The 23,206-nt window shown below is 36.6% G+C and overlaps 2 protein-coding genes and 1 pseudogene across 4 annotated transcripts; 2 read left to right on the top strand and 1 right to left on the bottom strand.

The window, feature by feature from the left end:
• The first annotated feature begins 167 nt into the window (after window positions 1-167).
• On the top strand, window positions 168-23,008 carry LOC140673151 (uncharacterized). Its single transcript, XM_072905854.1, has 6 exons — window positions 168-326; window positions 1,455-1,651; window positions 1,749-1,985; window positions 2,107-2,229; window positions 2,310-2,711; window positions 22,772-23,008. The coding sequence occupies exons 1-4, from the start codon at window positions 197-199 to the stop codon at window positions 2,194-2,196; spliced, it is 654 nt and encodes a 217-aa protein (XP_072761955.1). The 5' UTR covers window positions 168-196; the 3' UTR covers window positions 2,197-2,229; window positions 2,310-2,711; window positions 22,772-23,008.
• On the bottom strand, window positions 6,486-19,487 carry LOC140673150 (uncharacterized). Of its 3 annotated transcripts, XM_072905852.1 has the most exons (6): window positions 18,085-19,487; window positions 17,882-18,013; window positions 17,660-17,801; window positions 17,354-17,578; window positions 17,174-17,281; window positions 6,486-17,049 (listed from the first exon to the last, which is right to left on the bottom strand). In XM_072905852.1, the coding sequence occupies exon 6, from the start codon at window positions 16,676-16,678 to the stop codon at window positions 14,753-14,755; it is 1,926 nt and encodes a 641-aa protein (XP_072761953.1). In that variant the 5' UTR covers window positions 16,679-17,049; window positions 17,174-17,281; window positions 17,354-17,578; window positions 17,660-17,801; window positions 17,882-18,013; window positions 18,085-19,487; the 3' UTR covers window positions 6,486-14,752. The 3 variants fall into 3 exon arrangements, with proteins under 3 accessions (XP_072761953.1, XP_072761952.1, XP_072761954.1); XM_072905851.1 differs by having other exon boundaries at window positions 17,882-19,487; XM_072905853.1 differs by having other exon boundaries at window positions 16,542-17,049; window positions 17,882-19,487.
• On the top strand, window positions 19,727-20,441 carry LOC140673511 (uncharacterized; annotated as a pseudogene).
• Window positions 23,009-23,206: the final 198 nt, after the last annotated feature.

Raw genomic sequence — 23,206 nt, 5'->3', positions numbered from 1 at the left:
TCGCTCGCTTCTATTACTGACTCGCTCGCTCCTATTGCTATCTCGCTCGCTCCTATTGCTGTCTCGCTCACTCTCTACCGACTGTGTCGGTAATACTTTTTTAGTTCTTTCAAGGCGGCGCTCAAAACCGCGTATGAGTTCGGCCGACGCTTCGGTATCCCCTTAAGTGTAAATGATAAATCGTTTTTTGTGATATATGAAAAGAAGGAAGGATCTTTCTCTACCGTGCACCACACTGATTTATGACGATCACGTCAAAATTGGTGATGTTGTTACATTTTTCTGGTGTAGGAAGAAACATGAAGGGATTATTCGCCACATAGGCGGTACGTATATTTTATGTTAATTACCATCTTACCAGAACAAAATACGTTGCATGTAACTTTCTTGTTACGTAGTCATTTTTGTATTTTCTTATTCTACAACTTTTTTCTGTTTTAATATCGGTCTCTTAAATTATGTGCCTTTTTAAGTATTTAATTATATATAAAGATAAAAATTTATTACATTATAAAGATTAGGTTGCTTGTTTTTTAAAGATATATGTGTCATAGAATTTATGTTAAGGCACATGTATAAATACTTCATCAAAAAGTTTCACTTTACTATTACTTTAATTATAGACTTACTTATATATTATTGTTTTCAAAACTATTCTTTTGACCGTTTACTGAAATGCGTGGACATTATAATAATATTATTCTCCTTGAACATGTACGGTGTGCAACATGATTTGTTCCGTGACTCCTCCCGCGGGGTAAGAAGAATGTAAAGAGATGTCAATAATATTTACTTAAAATACTTAGGCCAAACAGCCGGTTAAATATGTATATATTGACCATTGGGAGAAGTCACAGAACAAATCATTGTTGCGCAGTCTATGTCCCAAATGATATACATCTCAGATAAGACAACGCACAATATTTAATATTTGATAATAATATTGATTATGATAAATATTTATGATTATTTTCTGATATATAAATATTTTATACGTATTTTATAAAAACTGTATTCAGCATATTATTAAAATATATTAAAATTTTATATAATATTTATAATAAAGCAAAAAAATTAATATTTTTGTAATAATATTTGTAAATATTTTTTAAATATTTGTTGGAGATATATTTATGATATCTTTATGATTTTGTGTTTGATATCTAAGATAATTATAAAAATGTTTATACAATGTTTTAGTAAATATTTATAGAATATTCAAATAATTATTATAATTTTGTATATATCTTGTAAATCTTGTGTCTAAGATACGAGTGTCAATTTTTTTATTACATTGTATGTTAAGTCACTTCATAATATTAAATTGCAGTAAATTTCAATATAAAACTTATCTGTATATATTATAAGTCTCTATATATAAATTATAAATTTATTTTATAAATTTAAATCTATATTATGTATATTTTAAAACTTATACAATTATTTTACTTTAGATACTTATGAGGATTGTGTGGAAAAATCACTAAAGTTTAACTCTGAAGAAAAGAAAAAAGAGAAAAAAAAGGAGACTGTTTCTCAAGCATTAAATGAACCACGACAATCAAAAATAAAATGCAGAGAAAAGTTTCTTGAAATTAACAAAAGGAAAAGCTCAAAATCAACGCAAGAATTTAAATCTAAGAAAATGAAAGTAAGTCTGCTTCATTTTCAACTTCTATATCCATTTTGTTTAAATTTTTTTATACGAATATGTTATTTATATAAATATCTTTTCGTTTCTACATTAGGATATGAAAGAATCTGCCCGCACAGCGGCTAATGATGCCGTAGAAAAGGAATTATTAAATATATATATGATAAAAAAAAAAAAAAAAAAAAAAAACTTGATCTCAACCGATTTATCCAAGAAAGAAGACATAAGTAATATTTTTGATAATGAGAATGATCCAACAAAGGTTGATCAAGGAGAACGTACTATTCAACTGAATTCTTCTCCTTCTGACATAAAGACTTCTGAAAGCTCTGTAAGTTTATTTTTTTTAATTTCCAATAAAAAAAGTGAGAAATTTTTAAAATGCTGGTTTTGCTGACTTTTCAATATTTAACATGTTTTATTTTGTCTATTATATATCATACTTATTTTAGAACACAGAAGATGACAGTAATAAAGAAAATAATGACAATGCTGTCACTGACGAATCAAGTAGTAATGAATATAATAAGAAGGAAAATTAGAATAAAATTTCAGAATCTAAGAAACTTCGCAAAGTATGTAAATTAAAAACATAAAATTTATTTTCTTCAATTTTTATTCATTTAAATTTTAAAGTAATATTTATGTTTTGCAGTTGGCTGCTCAATTAGCTGCTAAATTTAATATTCAAACTCTAGAAAAATTAGTTTCCTTTGAGCCAAAAGCTGCTCTCATGCAACACAACTCTAGATTTGGGAACGAAATAATTGCTCGGACTGAGAGTGATAATGAGTCTAAGATATCGAGATCTGAATTTCAAAGGAAACACCTAGAATCGGCTCAAATATCTGGAGCTAAAATTGAGATTAAAATGTCTCAATCTTTTGAGTCAGAACCCATTGATAAATCTCAATTAAAACTTTCTAACAATAATACAAATACTAATACGCAGATTCTTAACTCTGATTGTGTAAAAAATATCTTTCCTAAAATAAAAATTTCTAGCTTGAATAATATGTTCAGCGGAGATATGTTTCTTGTCAAAGATCCTGCATTGGTAAGTACAGTTTCATATTGTGTAACGTACTGTTTTATATTTTTCATGACAATGCTCAAATAAACAGACGTGTTGAACATAGCATGCTTAACATTTTATGCATAATTTATGATATACAATTTGAACAGCATAAATAATACAAATAATTTAAAATTAATAATTTATAATTTAATAATAATTTAAGTGTAGGAATTATGTTATTAAGTTACATATACACAAAATGCTGGCATGCTGCTGTTATTTTACTGTTTTTTTTATTAATGATAGTGTTATAGTTGGCTTATGTTATGACGCATCATTATGCGTAATGGTATATGGGCGTAAAAATGTGTATGTAGTGAAAATAAAGTTGAAATTAAAAAAGATTAATCGATAAATAGATAATTTAAGGCACAAAATATTAGTGAAAAGAGTAATGTCTTTGATGAAAACTTCTTTTACTTACCCATCTGGGCCAACAAATAAAAATGATTTCAACTTGATACAGGAAAAAAAAAATTACATTATGTATTTTATATATATCAGAAATGATGAAAAATACATTAAATATATTTTTTGGTGTATGCGGTCTCTCAAACTTGTATCAATGCCGCGAGCATTAATTTTTTCGCTTTTGCAATTTGTTTTTCGACAGTAACAGAGCTTTGTAATACTAAAAATTATATATAAAAATTAATACTTAGTAGTAATGGGGCAGGTATGACCCGTCAAAACAAACCCCCACCACCGCGCCCACGGGCACCGCGGGGGGTGTTTGGTGTTTTCCCCCACCACCACCAGGACTGACAGAAAAAAAAGTGGTGGTTGGAGGGGGAAGGGTTCGTGCTCAGGTAAGAAAAATTTATTTTTTGGAAAAATTTTCTGGTTTTCTCGGGACTTGAACCTGGGTCCTTCGTATTGCTGATCCTGGTTCTGGTGTGTTGAGCTAAATAAGAACTTACTAGAGTAAAGGTTAGATAAGGCATTTATGTTACGTAGTGGGGCAGATATGGCTCTTTGTCCGATATCGGTTACGGTGCTGGTGAAGGGAGTAAAAAGCGCTTTGATGTTCTGCAAGCGGGGCAGGTATGGCTCTTGGGGCGATAACGGTTACAGAGACGGTGGTGGGACGGAAAAGTGCGTTCTGCACATGGGGCAGGTATGGTCCGTCAAAACAAATGACGTCACATGGTAGTTGACCATGTATAACGTCATGCCTGTGAAAATGAAAAAAAAGATAATAACACAGGAACGTGCAGGTTCTGTCAAACGCGATGGTATGACGCAACGAAAGAAATAGTATTATCGGTGTCTTATATTACGATGAGCGCCTATTGTTGAAAGAGGTTGCGGAACATCCTCTTTCAACAATAAAAGTAACGGAACTACTTATATGTAAAATGGGAAAGAGGAGCGGGTGAAAGAAATAGATGATTAAACATAAAATTGCTCACATTTATTGATGCAGATTTTTACTACAAAAAATCAAGATTCTTATTACATATAATTAAGGTAATAATAAATTTTTATTAAGTAATAGTACAATTTTTTTATATTTTATTACACAAAGGTTTACATGTTTAAGCGTTACATGTATGTTTGTCGGTATGTTTAATACGTTTTTCGTGAAAGAAAATTTTATTAAATAATCGTACAATCAAGCGATCGTTACGTTCGCAATCTTCGGTAAAAAGAGTAAGAAACTGATTAAGATCGTAACCGGCACACATATAATATAAAAATACGCAGCAGTATTGCCCGCAAGTTTGAGAAAAAATTCCTTGTAATTGCTGGGTGTTCCAATGGTGGATGGTGGAATTTCGCCGCAGTCGGAGTAAAAATCCGGAATACAAAGGGGGTAATCCGTAGCTATCGAAGTAAGTGCCTGTACCGTATTTATCGAGGAAGAAAGCGACCCAATGTTCTCCAGGTCGAGTATGGTTGTCGGTGTTAACAACGATGGCCGTCGACCTCGTCCACACCCTCGGAACTCTGTCGGCAGAATACACTCCCACATGTCTGGCATCGAGATGATGGAGTGCTTGCAAAATTTCGCGAGAGTTCATTTTTTTCCAACAAAGGCGAACGAACGTGCGGTATTATTTGAATAACGTCGGTTTTTACCTCTTTTGATAATGCGATTTTATCAATATCGGCTTTCAGGTTTTCAATGTCGGTTTGCGTAGTAATGTTAGTAATTTTGAACTTGTTTTCATCCAGCAACGTCTTTGATTTCGTCAATTTCACGAATCCCTCTTCTTCTTCTTTTTCAATTAGATGTTCGATTTTTTGCAAGTTTTGTTTCTCTATTTCATTACTCGATTTAATATTTTCATTCATGTCACAAAAAACATAATCTTTGCTTTCGATTTCCTCGGCGATTTCGTCGTCCGTGTTCTCGGAGTATATTTCACAATCTTTCTCAGTACTACAACTAACTTGAGTACTAAACGTAACGTCGATATCACAATTATTTTGTGTGACTAACCAGTATTTTAGTTTATAAGCATTGTGTAATGCGCAACAGAAGATTCCAAAATTCCACAATCCGTGGTGAGAGCAATATCGTCCGTCTTCTTCTTTTGATGATAGGTTTTTAAATGGCGGAGAGATATCTTCCAAGTTATTTATATCTCTGGAAAGTATATTCCGCAAGTAGCTTGCCTTTTCATTGCCTCTAACGTAAATGTAACACACACGTCTTGTAATTTCGCGCAAATGTGAAATAAAATATTTCAGATTAGTTTCACCGTCGAACCACTCGATACCGTGATAATTTTGCGAGAGCCAATTGTTTTCTCGTCTTGCTTTTGCGGATAATTCTCCAAATGGATGTGGAGGCATCATAATCCAATGATCGACGATTGGGGCGTCAATCGAGACAATAGCGACTTCCTTTGGGATAAATTTATCGTTGACATCACGGAAGCCTTGTATGTCGATGACTATGTCCATATTGTGAAAATTTATGTGCTTGCAATGACAAAGTATAACCTCTTCACGAAACGCTCGCGTTCACGTCTCGAATGAAACTAAATCTTCTTTTGTTACAATACACGTTTTTGGAAAACACGGCGATATCGATATTTTATTTGAAATTGGAGGGGGAATTTTTAACCGAGTATTACACTACGAGGCATAAATCGTGCATAAACTAGCCGGAAAAATCGACGATGACTTGACGCGACGCGTCGATTTCTATCACATTATCGAACTCTGCGTAAACAATACAGTTAATGGTCTCGACGAGAGCTCTCTCGAATCACACTTCTAATCGCAAACTTCCATGTTTCACAAGATTCCAATGGCCGGCACAATTAGCGGACAAATCGGGTGTAAGGTCAAAAGCAAATAATGTATATCCCTTGAAATAATCCTCTCTGCTTATAGAATTTCCTTCATTCACAAAATGGATACCTGTCCCCGAAAAAAGCGTTTGATAAGCTTCAACATAAAGCGGTTCTTCAACCGAGAAAACCGGCTGTAACGGCCTACTGGGAATTTGCATACCATCGACATACATCGAGAAGAAATTTATACCCCAATTTTTAAAATTAAACGGATTTAATTTTCTATCACCATTAAATGCTTTATTATTGACGAAACCGACTATTATTCGTTTCGGTAGTTGACCTCGGTAGTTGATAATATTGCATTATCTATTGATTCCGCCATTACCCCGCTATGAATCGTAAAAGTTTTAACCTCGATTCTCGTAAGTGGATAGTAGTTACTTGGCAGTAACTTTACTCAACATTCTAGCGTGTGCGAGTAACACCCCGGCGCTTATTTTCGCTCTTCTCACAAGTAAGCTGGCATCCAATATATGAATTTTCGATAAACTGTTACTTTCCATGAGACAAAATGAATCTTTCGAGCGTACGAGTCGTAAGCGTACTTCTACGCCGTTAATTAAAAATTTGTTTTGATTGAAAACGTCGCAATGAAGATGTCCTATAAGATCTAGCGCTCGTTCTCCGTGAATGTATCGAGCTCGTCTCACGAGCGCGGCGTTGCCTTTTGATTCCAATAGATCGTCCATGTATCCGGGTGTATCCGTGTCCCACAGACTCGAGGTTAAATGGGTAGTTTTTGCGGGTGAAGAGTAATTTAACAACGCCTCGATGTACGCGCGGTACGCGTAAGCGTTGTTCGGAGGCGACACGAGCTTTTGATTGAAATACACGTCGATCTGATTGAGGATGGAGTGGAGTAAATGATTTACGGGACCTACTTTGACCTCTGTGGCAGCGGCGGTATCTCCCGTTCGCGGCGCGAGGTCGTCGTTGGTTTCCACGCGCACTCGAAGACTCAGCATGGTATGTGTGAGATCTAAATATTCTTCTCCATGGCCTGGGATGACGAATTCTATCGGTGAGTCGTCCGAGAGCGAACTGACGGGTTTGTAATAGATCCATTGTGAACTTTCGATGCTAGTCTGCGTGGGTGGTAAAGAAAAAAGATCGAGTTCACTTTTTAAACACTCGCTCGAATGCGTATGAAGAAAAGACATGATTATTTACCGTAAATTTTTATCAATATCTTTTACCGATATTTTCGTTGTCTACTGTGTTTAGCGTAGTATCGTTTAAGAAAATATGTCGGATACGGTGCGCTTTCTAGAAGTTTTACGATGTTTCGCGGAGGAGTTATGTCTTTTTTTTGACTTGCGATTTTTCTTTCTCCCCTTGCTTTTTAATGTTTTATTCTGCGCTTTGGTTTTTTTCGGTAATCTTTTCTTATTTGATCGCCGACGTTTACGTGACGACGTTACCGCAGATTTAACGATACGCGCGTTAAGCCCGGCGAAAGGAAACTGAGCTGCGTGCATTTTCGCATCTGTCTTATATCCCGAGCCTTTCATCAGACTACTTATTTTTTCTTTAGCTTTTCTCTTGAGATTTTCGCGCGATTCTTTAAAACGGTTTTCGGCCGACACCTTTAGCGGTATATTATTTTCAATATCACCGATTATATTAACACCTGCTTGTAAAGCTTCTTTCCCTACTGCACGCGCTCCTCTACTTAGATAAGGTAGTATACGTCTAAATAATCCTCCTAGAAAACTTCCGATTTCATGACCGCGTTGATAAGGTGCGCCGACGAAAACTCTCGGAATTCCACCACCTCTGCCGCTTTGTAAATTGTAATACTTGTAGTAGTCTGTCATGTTGCATTTGAGAACTTAATTTTTATCTTTTTTCCTATGACGCCGACGTTCGCAATACTAACGGGTTCGTCTAAAGTGTAACGTCACAGTCGATGTTCCGGATTCGAGTGCTATTTTTTTTCTGAACTGATCTCTTATATCGATTTCAATCCTACTGAAATTTGTTCGTCGTAACGGGATATAATGCAGAGAAGAGAAATGTTTCACTTGATTCGTTCCGTACTCGTAATCGTGACCATGCCCCTCGACCGACACTATTCGGAGAAGAGGAGACTGCACATCGCCTGTTATGTAAGGTTCGCAAATATCACAATAAACGAATAGTTTATCGGGAATACCGCGAGCCAAACTACAGGGTTCGTAACTAAAGAATCCAAAGCGTCCCTTTTCAAAACCGAGTTTAACAAAAATTGATGTAGATTTTTTTTTAAATCAGGATTATACGTCGTAAGCATAGTGTAGTATCGTCCTTCCCGCTTAGGAGCATTATAAAGTGCATCTCCTAAACCGAGTATTCGTAGAAGTTTATCGGAAAAGTTTACATAATGATTTAGTTTACATTTATTTTCATCACACTCAAGGTAAAACTCTATACTACCGGCGGATAACCCCCGTCAATCCAGACGAAAATGCGAACCGACTTCTTTACACGTCGTATTAATCGCGTTGAGAAGTTCGTCCATATTTTTATAAATGCCAGCCCGTATTTCGTCTTTCCTCGAAATTATCACAAAATCTTTTTCCTCGTTACCTTGAATGTCAACATCGGCGAATGTGAGTATATTCTCATCGCGTTGTATATGAAAAAAAGTATTGGGAAATTGAATTTCGCTGAACGCGACTTCCCATTCGCCGTGTAACTGTATCGATTGAGGTAATTCCGTAATAAATGACGAGGTAGTATTGTCCGGAAAATAACGCATACTGCTATTGCTCGGAAGAACCAGTAGAAATTGGTCCTCCCTTATCTCAAAGATTTGTTAAACTTGAAGCGGGAATCCAACTATCAAACTTGCTAGGATAACCACGCCAGCTAACTAACAGCTGTTTATTATCACCACGTCCTCTGCTCTTTATCACGCGATCGACGATAAATTCTTCCTCCTGTAAATTTTTCTCAACTAGGGCTAATTCTTGCTCGTAAAAAATACCGTCTATGACCTCGCCGGCTAAGTCACTTAGTTCGTACACTCGCGATTTTCGCCAATCAAGAACCCGATGAATTCGAAATATCTCCTCGCTCCACTTTGCCTCGTATCCTTTCTTGAAGGTGACTTTTGCTCTACTAATCCGCACGAGTTCGCCAACGCGATATTTAGCCTTTTGTTTTTCGCATTTCTCGTTTTTCCAACAAAGAGTTATATTTTCGCGCGCAATGCGGGCATTTTCCCGCGTAACGACCGCAGGTTGCATTTTGATACTGGAATGACGCGTGTGATTATAAGCGTGAACGATATCCTGCAAAACATTTATGTAATGTCGTGTATTTTTATGCGTAAAATAACGCCACATACGTTCCTTGAGTGTTCTATTAAAACGCTCCACTATAGCTGCTTTAATATCAGGATTGCGAGTTACGCGAAAGCGAATGTCTTTTTCTTTTAAAAATTTTTGTACAGGACGCGCTATAAATTCTTTACCTTTGTCGGTCTGTAGGCAAACCGGTAGATGACCATTGCTTCTCGAGAATATACGCTCAAAAGCTCGTATTACACAGATACCTGTTTTGTCACGTAAAGGTTTTGTCAACCCATACAAATTTACTAAGCACATCGATTACTACGAGTAAATAGGAATAACCGTCATTATAGCTCTTGAGATTACGGAGATCAATCAAATCAGCTTCCCACAAATCGTCGATATTTGTCACGTTATAATGTAAACGCGGAAATTTTCGTCGTACCGGTCGATGCAGCGTGTACGCGTCTTGCGATTTAAGCCAGTCGAGAACATTGTTGGGACTAAAATTCGGTTTAACGGCTCGCGTTAAATTGTCCACCGCGGAATACCCTGTGTAGTGCGAGGGGTCGTAATACAGTTTTTCGAATTCCGACATTAGAGTCTCATCCAATCGAGTAAACGTTTTTTCCCTTTCGACGGAGAATCTTCGTTATCGTGTGTTAATGTTTCATCGGCGCTGTCTTCGCCGGCGGATACAAATATCGTGTCTGCGTCGGACTCGTTTAATTTACGAGTGTATGATTTTGAGCGCAGAGTTTTCTTCGGAGTGGAGCTCCCGCGAGGTAACAGATTTTTAATACGATGAACTCGTAACAAATCGCGATTACCTATGAGATTGGAAGGCCGTGTTTATATCATGCAGTAATCGAGCAAACTGAATTCTTCCGGTTGCTTTTACGGTTTTTCTTTCCCGTATCGCGTCGTTTATGAGATCCGAAATATTCGATCCCGTTACGACTATACCGTCTATAGTCACAACTCCGCGTCTATCCTAGCTAATCTTAGACTCCGGAGTGTCTACCAAATATTTCAATAGAGCGCGTGCTTTGTCGCGATAAGATTTCGGCACGGAGACGACTATTTGTTTTATCATTTCCACCGATTGAGCGCGTTTTTTTCCGAAACTGCTACTAGCATTACTATCGTTAATGTTACCGTCACTGCTAATTAAAGTTTGCGTTTCCGAAAGTTCATCGTTATCGTCATCATACAAATCTTTCATGTCTTCGTTCTGCTTTTCATCTACCTCGCCATTATCTTTGCGTAAACGTTTTCTCGCAACTCGAACAAAGTGAAGATAACGTTGAAGTACTTCCTTATACATTTTCCATCTTTCCCCCTCGTCGCGGGGAGTCGCGAGATTAAGAATATGGCACATCTCAGTATCGAGTCGCGATAAAGTAGTTCCAGGCGTCTGCACCGTATTATTATTTTCGTTAACATTTTCCAGATTTTGTTTTATCGAATTATCCGACAATGATGCGCTAGGTGCTATTTCCGGATGATGTTGATGTTGCATGCGCTGCATTCTCTCGAGATTTTCCGTAGAAATTAAAACCATTTTTTTAGCTCTTTCCATTATTCAAATATCGGAATCGTTAATGCTTTACTTTTTATTCTGAAAAAAAAGCTGATATAAAAAGTTGTATAATTTTTCATTTCCCGATAATCCGTGATAATATAACCTCGAGTAAAGGAGCAATAAGATAGGGTAAGAATCCTCCCCGTTGTACCAGTAGCTTTCTTCTGCCTCTCCAATTACCTCGTTTTGTCGCGACGCGTCGTAGGATGGTTTTATGCTTGGCTAATCGTCTTTTTTCGTTACTTCCAAGCGGTACGTTTCCTTTGAGCGTATTATAAGCGCACTCTTGTATGCACTTTATTAGTTTATTATCTGCAGTGCGTAAGAAAGACACTCTTTGATTTTTTTTCAGATAGCACAAAGTTTTCAAAAGACATGCGTTTCGCTCGCCGATTGATCGTCTAGCAGTTTTTATTGCTCCGTCCGACGAATTCCGCGACGCCGGTGACGAAAGATATTTATTCTCTTTTACCATTACGATGTAATAGTGCGACTGGCAAGATGCGTATGTAATCACCTTCCTTTTATATACTCCCTCCTCTATTGCTCGATCTACGAGGTACGTAGACGTAATGCAGCGAATCGTTGGGAAAGATACACGCCCGAAATCGATATTCGTCTGGAGTGGATTGTTTCAAATCAAGCAATAAATACCCATGCGGTCTCGAGGTTGCGTCGTAATATGCTTCTTCCATAAACTTTGGGTCGTCGGGATATACTTGACGTGCTAAATGACGAATTTGGGCACGATTACGCGGATTTTTGAAAACAACTATATAATTCGCGTTGAGAGATATGTCACGCTGTCCACGCCCCTGATGGAACAGATTTTGCGAGATAAGACTAACACTGAGATTCTTATGATGGCTTCCTTTCGTAAACAGATCCACGATAGCGTCGCACGATGATTCTCTCATAAGATCGTCAATTATTACCAATTTCGGAGAAAGCGGATCGTTGGAATATTCTTCCGGGCGCGGCAATCCCTCTCGAAATTCGATTATTTTTTTTTCGCGTTTCTCAAAGTATTATTACCGCTAAAGTATCCGCTTCTTCGCGCGCTTTTCTCTTCTACTTCTCTTTCACTCACAGCGTGTTGTAAGCGCTGATACGCATCTTGCCACTCGGCGTAATAAAATAAAATTCTCTCGAATCGTACATCCGACATGATTGATAAACTTCGAAGGAAAGTTTCCACGAAAATCGTTTTTCCGCATCCCGTAGGTCCGCAGACAATCGACGTCCAAGGATGTTTCCAGCGTACATCCATTTTGCAAAATGAGCGATTGCGCATTTATACACAAATTTATAAATGAAATAAGTTTATCGTCACCCTTACAAATAATAATAATAATAAGCTTGTTAAAAATGCGCATGCGCAATAAATTTTTAATGTTAAATGTTGGAATGCAGAGGAATAAGCTTATCCGCGCTTCGGAGCCCTCCACCCGCGGCGGTCGCGTGCTCGCGTTAGCGAATATCTCGCTGAGCGTAATGGCGCGGTGATAAGCTGTAACTTTAGTAAAAATGCTCTCATCAGCATATATATGCTCGTGATAACAAGGGATTGAGCGTACGCGCTATTTTTAAAAAATTATTGTTTTACTAAATAAAAAATATACCACTTAAAAACTAAATTAATAAAACTAAAAAATATAAAAAGTTGGGAGGAAATAGGAGCAGTATTTTTATTAAAAATAAATTTTTTATTTTTATATATGCATTTACATAGCATTTTTCTTATTAGCAATATTTACATTTTCCAACTAAACTAAGATTTACATTTTATTATAAAAAAAATTACAGCTATATTTAAAACTAAAATTTTATTTTACAAAACTTTACATTTTGACAATATTTATATTTTACGCAGGGTGGGCGGAAAACGTGCGCAATTCTATATTTTTACACACAAAGTTAGAGGAGTGAACAGGAAAGTATGCTAATATCTATCAAGTTTCTGATAAATACCCGTACGGTAGAGAATATCGTTTTGTTTTTATAAATCTTCGTTTTAATAGCACATCTTTTTGTTTCATCACGCGTAATTATATCATGAAACACTGTGCGCCAAATGGCTTTAAACCGAAGATTTATCCTCGATTCAGGGGTTGTTTCTTCTACTTGTTCCTCTGCCTGTTCCTCTCTTTCTCTTTGTAATAATAATTCTCTAATGCTAATAAAATTAACTAAGCGCGAGTTTTCAAAATTCAGAGTTATACCCTTTACTTTACAAACTTCGCGAGTGAGTCCATCGGGTGTACGAACCACATACGCGTAAAATTTCGGTCCACCGGATACGAACGACTCTATGTAGCTACCCTCGTCGTAGTTTGCGAGTTCATCCGTCATATCGCCTAAAAAATTACCCGTACGCGGTTCGTATTCCTGAGGATCGCCGGTACTCACGTATATACATGAATCGGTATCATAATATAAAACGCGGTTTTCTAATTTTTCTAAATATCCGTATAATTTTAATCTTGCTTGTGCCTTTGTGTAAGCTGCTATTACTACATTAGTAAGGGGCGAAGGTACGATTGCTTCTTGTCGCATTTGTGACGAAACATATATTACCTCGTCGTTTACGGGCAATATATCGGTTATTTCGTGTTGCGGGCTAGTGAGTAGGCTCATTAATTTCTGCTGCGTTTTAACGATGTCAGTATGTGGCAAGTTTTCGCGTTGACCAAACTTTCCCCAAAAAGAATTTAACGCTAGTTTCGCGACCGAACGTAAACCGGGGTTGTGTACGATGTTATTTTTCTCAAGAGCAATACCTTCTGTTTCCTCGTACTCACGAAGATATCGCTCTTTAGCATCGTCATCTGTGCATTCGCTCGGCCAACCATTAGCCTCCTGCTTTAATTGTAAAAATGTGTTTATATATCCGGCGAATAGACCTCCCTGGCGCGTGGTGTGATTATAACGAGTGACATTATACTGCCAAATCTCACTAACCTCTGTCACAAAATAACCTTTCTCAATAGCTTTCTTTAATTCGCACGATATCCATGTACCTTCGAATTCGCGTTCGAAAGGTTCATGAGCGCACACGGATTGAGAAAATGTTTCGCAACAAGCACGACACAATGCGAATAATAATTTACCCTGCACGCGATAGGGTAATACAGAGTGAAAAAGATTGCGGGGAGGGAGTACTCTGCAACGAACGATTCCTTCGACCGAGTCGAAATTATATCCCGGCGATATTCCGATTAATTCCGCGCATTCCTCGCCTACGTATACCGTTGGATGCCCGATCGGAAAAGCACCGGTTTTCAACACATACGGGTACAGTGAACATACATCAACGTAACGTATCTTCTCCGTTCCCGTAATCTCGTAGCGCGTCACAATATTTTCCGTGCGCCCTCCGTAGAAGGAGTGTCGAGGATCGCGGTTCGTTGTCTAACATTTGATGACGTTGTAAATATTCACGCATCTCAACATTTTCATTTATATCGCGATTAAAGTCGCACTCCCATTTCTCTATCACCCTGTATCCCCGTGTTCGAAGACGCGATGTCGTTGCGACGGTATGCTCATAACGTAAATCGATTATATCTGTATGATCTGACGAAAGCGGTTTATCGCGATTGACTCGAAAACATCTCGGACAACCATGCCAGAAACATCCGTGAAATTGTAACACGTAATATTGCGTTACCCCGTTTTCCGCAGACTCGTAGTACCCATCGACAAGCGTGCCATCGGGTAAACGATATTACCTGCTTCGCCCTGCGTGGAAAATGCGATGACCGAGCTCACGCTCCTTCCACACTAACTACTGTAGAGCTTTGCGCGACTGAATATTTACACGTTTGTAACCACCCGCAGGAATAACACCTATCTCTCTTTCGCGCAAAAAGTTTTTCTGAATACTCTCATGCACGTAGAAGCAATAGTTGTACATTCCTCGAATGGACACACATCCCCGCGCTGTAAAAAGATCTTTCTAAAAGCCATGCACGCTTGTCTAAGAATATCTATGTCATTACGGCAGTAATCCAATATTTCGCGTTGAAAATCAAACACGTAATTCGCACGCGTCATCTCCGAGTGCCATGCCAAAAATTTTTCGCGTTCTTTCACCTGCATAGAATCAGGTGAATAATATTGTACATTGGGCAGTGGACCGACATAAGATTGATTATCGATAGTATTAAATAAGTGAGGAAAAATACCTTTATTCGAAATATCCGTCAGATCGAAAGCCTTGGGTAATTCGGATAAACGCATCGGCATATAATTAACACTATCGATAAATTTTGTACGTTCCACCGTTAATACAACTATTTTCGTTCCATTTAAAATTACTTGCGGCTCTAACGAGATACGGTTTTCCACGATATGATGTAAAATAAATTGAGCATCAAACGATTTAGCGTTATGTGCGATACAAATTATTTGTTTAAAATATTTTGTCGGACGCGTTACAAAATCTACAAATTCCTGTATGGGATTACGATGAAATATATATTCCCGAATCCCGCACCAACGACATCGCACCGAGGTTTCATTTATTTCCGCGCATAACTCACAAATTTGATGAGCGACGCAGAGCGTAGGCACGTGAATTTTTACATTCGTGGTACCTTGGAGCGTTTCGTCTTGCCTCGTCTCAAAGTCGTAAAACACGAATGCTATGCGGCTTTTTTTACGTGCGGGTATACAATTATTTTCGCCGCCGTTCCTCCGTTGTTGTTGCTCCCCGTTCTCTTCGATAAATTCTGTACAATAAAGATTGGAATTATCGCCGCGCCAAATAGGTAACATATAACAAAAGTGGTTCAGCGATTGTAAAGAATGACACACGGTACAATAAGCCATGTCGCATTCGTGTTGTTTATTTCTTTGAATTAACCGGCCGCAATCGTTACAAAATCGTACAATTTCGCAAACGCTTTTTTGCGATTTTCCATCGTATGATTTCCGCGCGCGGTGACGCTCCAAGCACTCACGATTAAAAAATCCCCGTCCACAATTATCGCACCTAATATGTGGCGTATCTGTTTGCTCGCACGGCGGCATCGCGTTACATCGCGGACATTTGTTAGAGCATCGATGCTCCCCCTTATCGGAGCGATAACTTAAATTACACGGAACGCAGTATCCTCGCCCACCCGCGGCGGCCCTTAAATTTAAAATTACGTCGAAATGCTTTATGTCCGGATGAAATAATATATTTAAGCACGTTCTTGTCTCTCGCTGTAGAGAGGCTAAGAATTCAACCCCGTTGTACAACGGTTTACCGCCCCGACCAAAAGTAACGATATTATATATCACTATAGCAATATTATCCCCGGCGAGATATTGTTGAAAGCGTTCGATTTCAGGAATTCCGCTTCCTTCCTCAGGAATCGTGACACCCGCATTCCTCGTAATTTGCAACGCTAAGTCGCGTTGTAACACAGAGTTTTGTCGTCTCACTGTGTTCCATTTTTCATGTAACTCTCCCGTGCGCAAATTTCCACGCTCGTTAAAAATTTGAGCGGATACAAGCGCACGAGGGAAACATAAATTGTCCGAATTGGAAATCGTTAAAATCGGACGCTTAACAATAATATCCCATGTAAGTGCGTTACGTCCGCTTCCCTGAGGAGGAGTAACTTTAGAAACGCGGATATTAAACGCTAGAACTATATCATGACCGTCGCAACTTTGCGCTAACGAACTTACAAGATTCCAAATATTCTCGTAAGTCAAGTCGCGAAATGGTCGAAACGATATACCTGCGGGTCCACGCGTAAAATTTCCAGAATCAAAAGTCATCCCGACGTAATCACCCGGTACGCACGAACGCGTTACGTACGTGTGAAGTTCCCAAAACGCGTTCTCTAGCCAGTTATATACATTAGCCCCCTCGGGTACGGGTCGGATACGAAAACTAATTTCGCGTCCCTCTATACCGAAATTTCTAAATTGGCGCACGTTTTCCGATAATAATACAATACTTCTAAAATTATTTTCTATCTGATCGCCAGTATATACACCCTCCTCTTCTCTTCTATCGGGCTCGTTTTCAACAGCGTCAAGTGTTTCCTCATCTGCATGCGAGTGATTTTCTTCTTCTCCTACGCGTACTTGTTGATGTTGATCTTGTTGAGGTTGTATTTCGCCGCTTCTTCCATCCCCGATCTGTACTGTGAAAAATAAGAACAATTAAATTATTTTGATGAAATATTTCGTAAAATATTTCTCTCTTACGTTTAAATTTTGTTAATAATGTAAAATTGTTACGTTATTATTTATGTTAAGCTAACTTACTCGTTTTAATCTTCTCCCTTCAATCTTCTGTTACGTCGGTATATCTTTAGGGATCGTATACCGACGTGTATGAAATGTCGGAGATGATAGTTGTTGAGTAAAAGTTTCCTAGTAAAATTTTTTCAATTAAAATAAAATTTAAACGTAAGAGAAGAACTAAAGAATGTGTTAAGTTATTACCTTCTTCTATCATCGACACGTCATTTATATCATTTTCTTCTTCTTCTTCCTCCTCCTCGTCTTCCACTTCTTCTTCCACTTCTCTCATTCCTTCTTCCTCTTCTCTCATTTCTTCTTCTTCTTCTTCTTCTTCTTCCTCAGTCATTTCACCCGATTCTATTTCTGCCTCTTCATTTCCCTCCATCAGGTCTTCATTCCGTACTTCTTCGTTTGCTGCGATGTAATCTAAAAAATATTGTATTATTTCTCTTGTTTAAAAAATCTTTCGCGCTATTTTTTTTATTCGATGTAATATTTTTTACTTACTTGCAATCTGGGAGAATATGACCACTTCGTCAATCGAGCTAACTTCTCCGGAAAGCGGTTCCTCTGTGTCATTCTCTGTGTCCCCCTCCGTTAAATCGATAACAGGAGGTTCTGGAGTTAACACACACTATGCGTGCCCGTCCTGAAATGTACGGTATTTTAAAATTTGAAAAATAATATTTTATTTTTCATCAACGCTATAAAATATGTGTTAAAACTTACGTGAAGGTCCCGCCTCTGGCGACGTGTCTGCTTGTCGTCTCCTGCGTAAACTTAATCTTCCGGTTCGATCTTCGTTTATTCGAGGGAGACGATTTCCTTCGACTCTCGCGATCGCGATCGGACGCGTTGAGTCTAAAAATTGTTTGATTTAAATAACATATTTTATAATTTTAAACCTGATAAAAGTAAAAATAAAAACTTACTATTCAAATTCTGGAGAAATCGATGAAAATGCAGCCGAAGAAATTCTATGTGCCCACCAGCATCGCTCTCTTCCTCACCAAAACAGATTCGCGATTCGATAACTTCTCCGGCGATATTCAAAAGTTCGCGAAAATTGCAAAAATGTCCTAGGCGGAATAATACCGCGAGCACCACGCTAGGACACTTACCAACGAACTTTCCGAAGACACTATAATTTTTTTCGTCGTCGCTTGTTAATCCCGATAACAATTTGTCAAATTTCTGGCCGCATAAACTCTGTGCCAGTGAAAGGCAAATTTCTACAACGTTTTTAAGATTTGACATGATAATTAATTATTTGCACTATAACTCGCGTGATGGATAAAATTCAAATTCGGAACTTAAAATGTACTTTTTCCAATACGGAGAACCATATTTATACATTTTAAAGAAAACGGCTCTTTAGGAAGAGAGGAAAATTCTTTGATTTTGTATTGGTCGGATTGTTAAACAAAATGCAATAGGACAATACAATGCAAAACTTTCGAAAGAATGTTTTATTATTATATTTTCTTCTTTTATGATGGATTAACGGTAAGTTCAAAGAAAGTTTTGGAAATAATCTATTTCCTACGTTTACATTTCTTTTTTTGTTACGTACGATAATAAACGAATATTCCTTTTTTGTTACGTGATCTTTATTATTTTCTTTATTTCCGCGGCGCCTCGTTATAAGAAATATGTCGTGAAAAAATTTCGGTAATCTTTATTATTTTCTTTATTTTCTCGCCGACTATTTATAAGAAATATATCGTGAAAAAAATTTCAGAAAAACCAACAAGCAATAAACGCTTATTCCTTTCTTTTTGTTACGCAAAGTAATCTTTATTATTTGCTTTATTTTCTCGGCGGCACGTTATAAGAAATATGTCATGAAAAAAATTTCGGAAAAACCAACAAGCAATAAACACTTATTCCTTTTTTTTTTTGTTACGCGAAGTAATCTTTATTTTCTTTATTTTCTCGGAGGCACGTTATAAGAAATATGTCGTGAAAAAATTTTGGAAAAACCAACAAGCAATAAATAAATATCTTTTTTTTTTTTATAACTTTTATATGTGACGCAAGGTTTTGTTTTTTCTTGGCACTCTTTAGAATTTCTTTCTCTAAATTTTATTTATTTATATATATATATATATATATATATATATATATATATGAAAAATTTTCTTTTATTATATTTTTCACGATTTTTGTAAAACTACGTTATAAAAATATTATTCTCTGAACTTTAGACGCGACACAGGCAAGCTATGGAGAGTAACGTACATTTTTATAATCTATTTTTTAAATTGATTTAAAATTCCATACACATATAATTTTTTATTATTCTGCGCGCGCATTTTCCCCACCGCATTTCTATTTCATCTTTCTAATTTAAGTATTCGGGAAAATTAAGTTCAGTCGTTTCCTGCCATCCGAACTAGCAAGTTCAACTGTAAAAGTTCGTTGTTTTCGTTTGTATTCTGTGCGTGATTATTCGAACTTCGATTTTTTACGCAGAAGCAGCTATCATGGACAATCGTAAGGAAATTTCAAATTTCAAGAAATCCTTGTATTCAGTCAGAATGCAATTTCGTGGGAAAAATCGAACTGCAACGTATGTTGTTATCTATAACATATGGCCTGAATTCATCCTATACGAAGAAAATTCATGTGGGCCTTATGGCGTCGGATGGAGAGGAATTGGATTTTCTACCGATTGTTAAATTATCATCTCGCTGAAGGAATTTGTTTCGATATGGAATCGTGGCAGAAATTTCAAGAAAACATGGAACAGATGTCTTTGTACTTAAACGGTGATAAAATTAAACAGAGTACGATTATCATCGACAAAATAATTATAAATTTTACTACCGCATATGGTGCTAGAGCTGTGCTAGTAGCGTATCGCGAAAACGTGCAAGAAGATCTTCCTTCCGAAAACATCGAGGATACGAACGCAAACGGGCCTACACCGAAAAAACGGAAAACTTACAGCGTTGCGATAGTAATGCAGAGAGCAATCTTTCTGGGACTGGAAAATATAGTTGGATGTGTAAACGCTCGTTTGAATCAACTAAATTTAATTTCCAACAGTGTCAACGAATGTGCGCGATATCTAATGAACGAAATAGAGATAAATCTTCCTATCAATAGTAACATTAATAGCAGTATTATAAAACTTCTGATCAATAGTAATAGCAAGGAAATAGAACGTAACGTTCGCATTCAGCTAAAAGATTTATCATTTCTCGATATATATTTTGAAATAACATTTTTAGAAATAATCTCGCTTTACCTCAATCAAATTGTACATATGATAGTAACAAAATGAAAATTATAATCATTATCCCAGGAATATTTTCTTTAATTATTCATTTTGTAAAAACTTCTTGAATAATTTTGATTTTGTAAAAAATTTTAAATATAAACGTTACATATTTGTACATTTAAATCTATTGTCGATTTCTTTTACCCACTCCTCTTTCCCATTTTACATATAAGTAGTTCCGTTACTTTTATTGTTGAAAGAGGATGTTTCGCAACTTCTTTCAACAATAGGCACTCATCGTAATATAAGACACTGATAATACTATTTCTTTCGTTGCGTCATACCATCGCGTTTGACAGAACCTGCACGTTCCTGTGTTATTATCTTTTTTTTCATTTTCACAGGCATGACGTTATACATGGTCAACTACCATGTGACGTCATTTGTTTTGACGGGCCATATCTGCCCCACGTGCAGAACGCACTTTTCCGTCCCACCACTGTCTCCGTAACCGTTATCGCCCCAAGAGCCATACCTGCCCCGCTTGCAGAACGTCAAAGAGCTTTTTACTCCCTTCACCAGCACCGTAACCGATATCGGACCAAGAGCCATACCTGCCCCACTACGTAACATAAATGCCTTATCTAACCTTTACTCTAGTAAGTTCTTATTTAGCTCAACACACCAGGACCAGGATCAGCAATACGAAGAACCCAGGTTCAAGTCCCGAAAAAACCAGAAAATTTTTCTTACCTGAGCACGAACCCTTCCCCCTCCAACTACCATTTTTTTTCTGTCAGTCCCGGTGATGGTGGGGGAAAACACCAGACACCCCCCGCGGTGCCCGAGAGCGCGGTGGTGGGAGTTTGTTTTGACGGGCGATACCTGCCCCATTACTACTATACTTTTTTATAAAAAAAAAAGAATTTTCTTTTTGCATGCATTTTTAATATTAATATATTACTTTTTATTCACATTTCCAGCAATCCCAACCATTCAGCTTTGATATAGAAAACAAATCACCTACGAAGAAAACATTGCTGGCTAAGCATGATGTGTAAATATTATTTAATACTTATTAATAATGTAAATTTCTCTTATATATATATATATATATATATATATGTGTGTATATATTATTTACAGATTGCAAAAGAGAAAAAAAAAGTTCCAAAGTTTAACATGTGATGCAAAACTGACAGAGCAAAGTTGAATGGTTGGGATTGCTGGGAATGTGAAAAAGTAATATATTAATATTACAATAAAATACATGCAAAAAACATTTTCTTTATGAAAGTATTAATTTTTATATGTAATTTTTAGTATTATAAGGCTTTATTACTACCAAAAGACAACTTGCAAATGCGAAAAAATCAGTGCTCGCGGCATCGGCACAAGTACGAGAGACCGCGTACGCCAGAAGGTATATTTAATATGTTTTTCATCATTTCTGATATATAAATTGATTATATAAAATATACAATGTAATCTTTTTTTTTCTTAAAAGGATTTTGGGATCCAGAATTTCCTGATGAGACATTATCAAGCACATAATATCGGTAAAATAATAACTTATAATAATAATAATAATAAAATATAATTTATAATAACAATATATTAATAAAATTTTGAAAAAATAACACGTACATTTTATAATGTACACTATAATTCATATATTCTTAAATTTGTAATAGTTACGTATTTATATTTTAATAAATATATACCTATATAAGTATTTTGATATGCAATATTATTTTAAGGTCCCTCTGCTGATGAGTATACTCGCCACCTCACGGTATTGTAAACTATAATTAAATGGATATATTATATTAAGATTTCTGCGGATATACTTATCATGACCATGTTGAATCTATTGACTGTGAAGCAATAGAAATACTTTTGTGTATATATATATATATATGTAAATATATTGTTAGATTTTTAACCTCTTGATGCTATGATTCAACGATATAACCACAGCTCCGCAACTTTAATATAATATATATATATATCTATTTATTATGATTTACAATGCCGGCGGCATTATACTCATCAGCAGAGGAATCTTAATATCTATTTATTATAATTTTAGTCAATATATATTCACTTCTTATTGGTATAACCGGATTAATTGCGTTCTATTTCTGGCATAATAAACAGCATATTGTCGCAACATCAAAAGATATTTTTCACTTGCTAATAATATATGTTGATTATATGAGGGCGCATCTTTCAATATTTATGCAAGCATTTTGAATTTAAAAATTTTGTTATTATACAAGTAATATGTTGACATTTGTCTATATGGGAATATGCATATATAAACTTTTACTGTGTAACTGCTGTTTATTTTATTATTGCGAAATACTCAAGTGTAGTATTTTTACTTTTAGGGAATTGCTTTGAATGATGCCAAATCAATATATTGTTTACAAGAAAAATATATTCAAGCAGAAAATGCTACGTCTGCTACAATTGCTGGCCGCAGACTGTTAGATGGAGTTTTTACTCCTGAAGCCTTATCTATATGCTCCTTATCAGGAATGATAACCTAGAGGTAAAGGAAAATTAGCATATGCAAACAAATCCTCGATTAAACCATACCTCTGTCCCAAAGCAGTGACCGCTATCATAGGTAAGTTAAAAGTTTTTGAATAGACTAACATATCTTTCTTGATTTAAGGGGATACCGAAGCGTTGGCCGAACTCATACGCGGTTTTGAGCGCCGCCTTGAAAGAACTAAAAAAGTATTACCGACGCAGTCGGCATGACAGTGAGCGAGACAGCAATAGGAGCGAGCGAGATAGCAATAGGAGCGAGCGAGACG

The sequence above is a fragment of the Anoplolepis gracilipes genome, chromosome 14 (assembly GCF_047496725.1).
Source record: "Anoplolepis gracilipes chromosome 14, ASM4749672v1, whole genome shotgun sequence".
Classification (NCBI taxonomy): Eukaryota; Metazoa; Arthropoda; class Insecta; order Hymenoptera; family Formicidae; genus Anoplolepis; species Anoplolepis gracilipes.
This window is presented reverse-complemented; position numbering and strand designations above follow the sequence as displayed.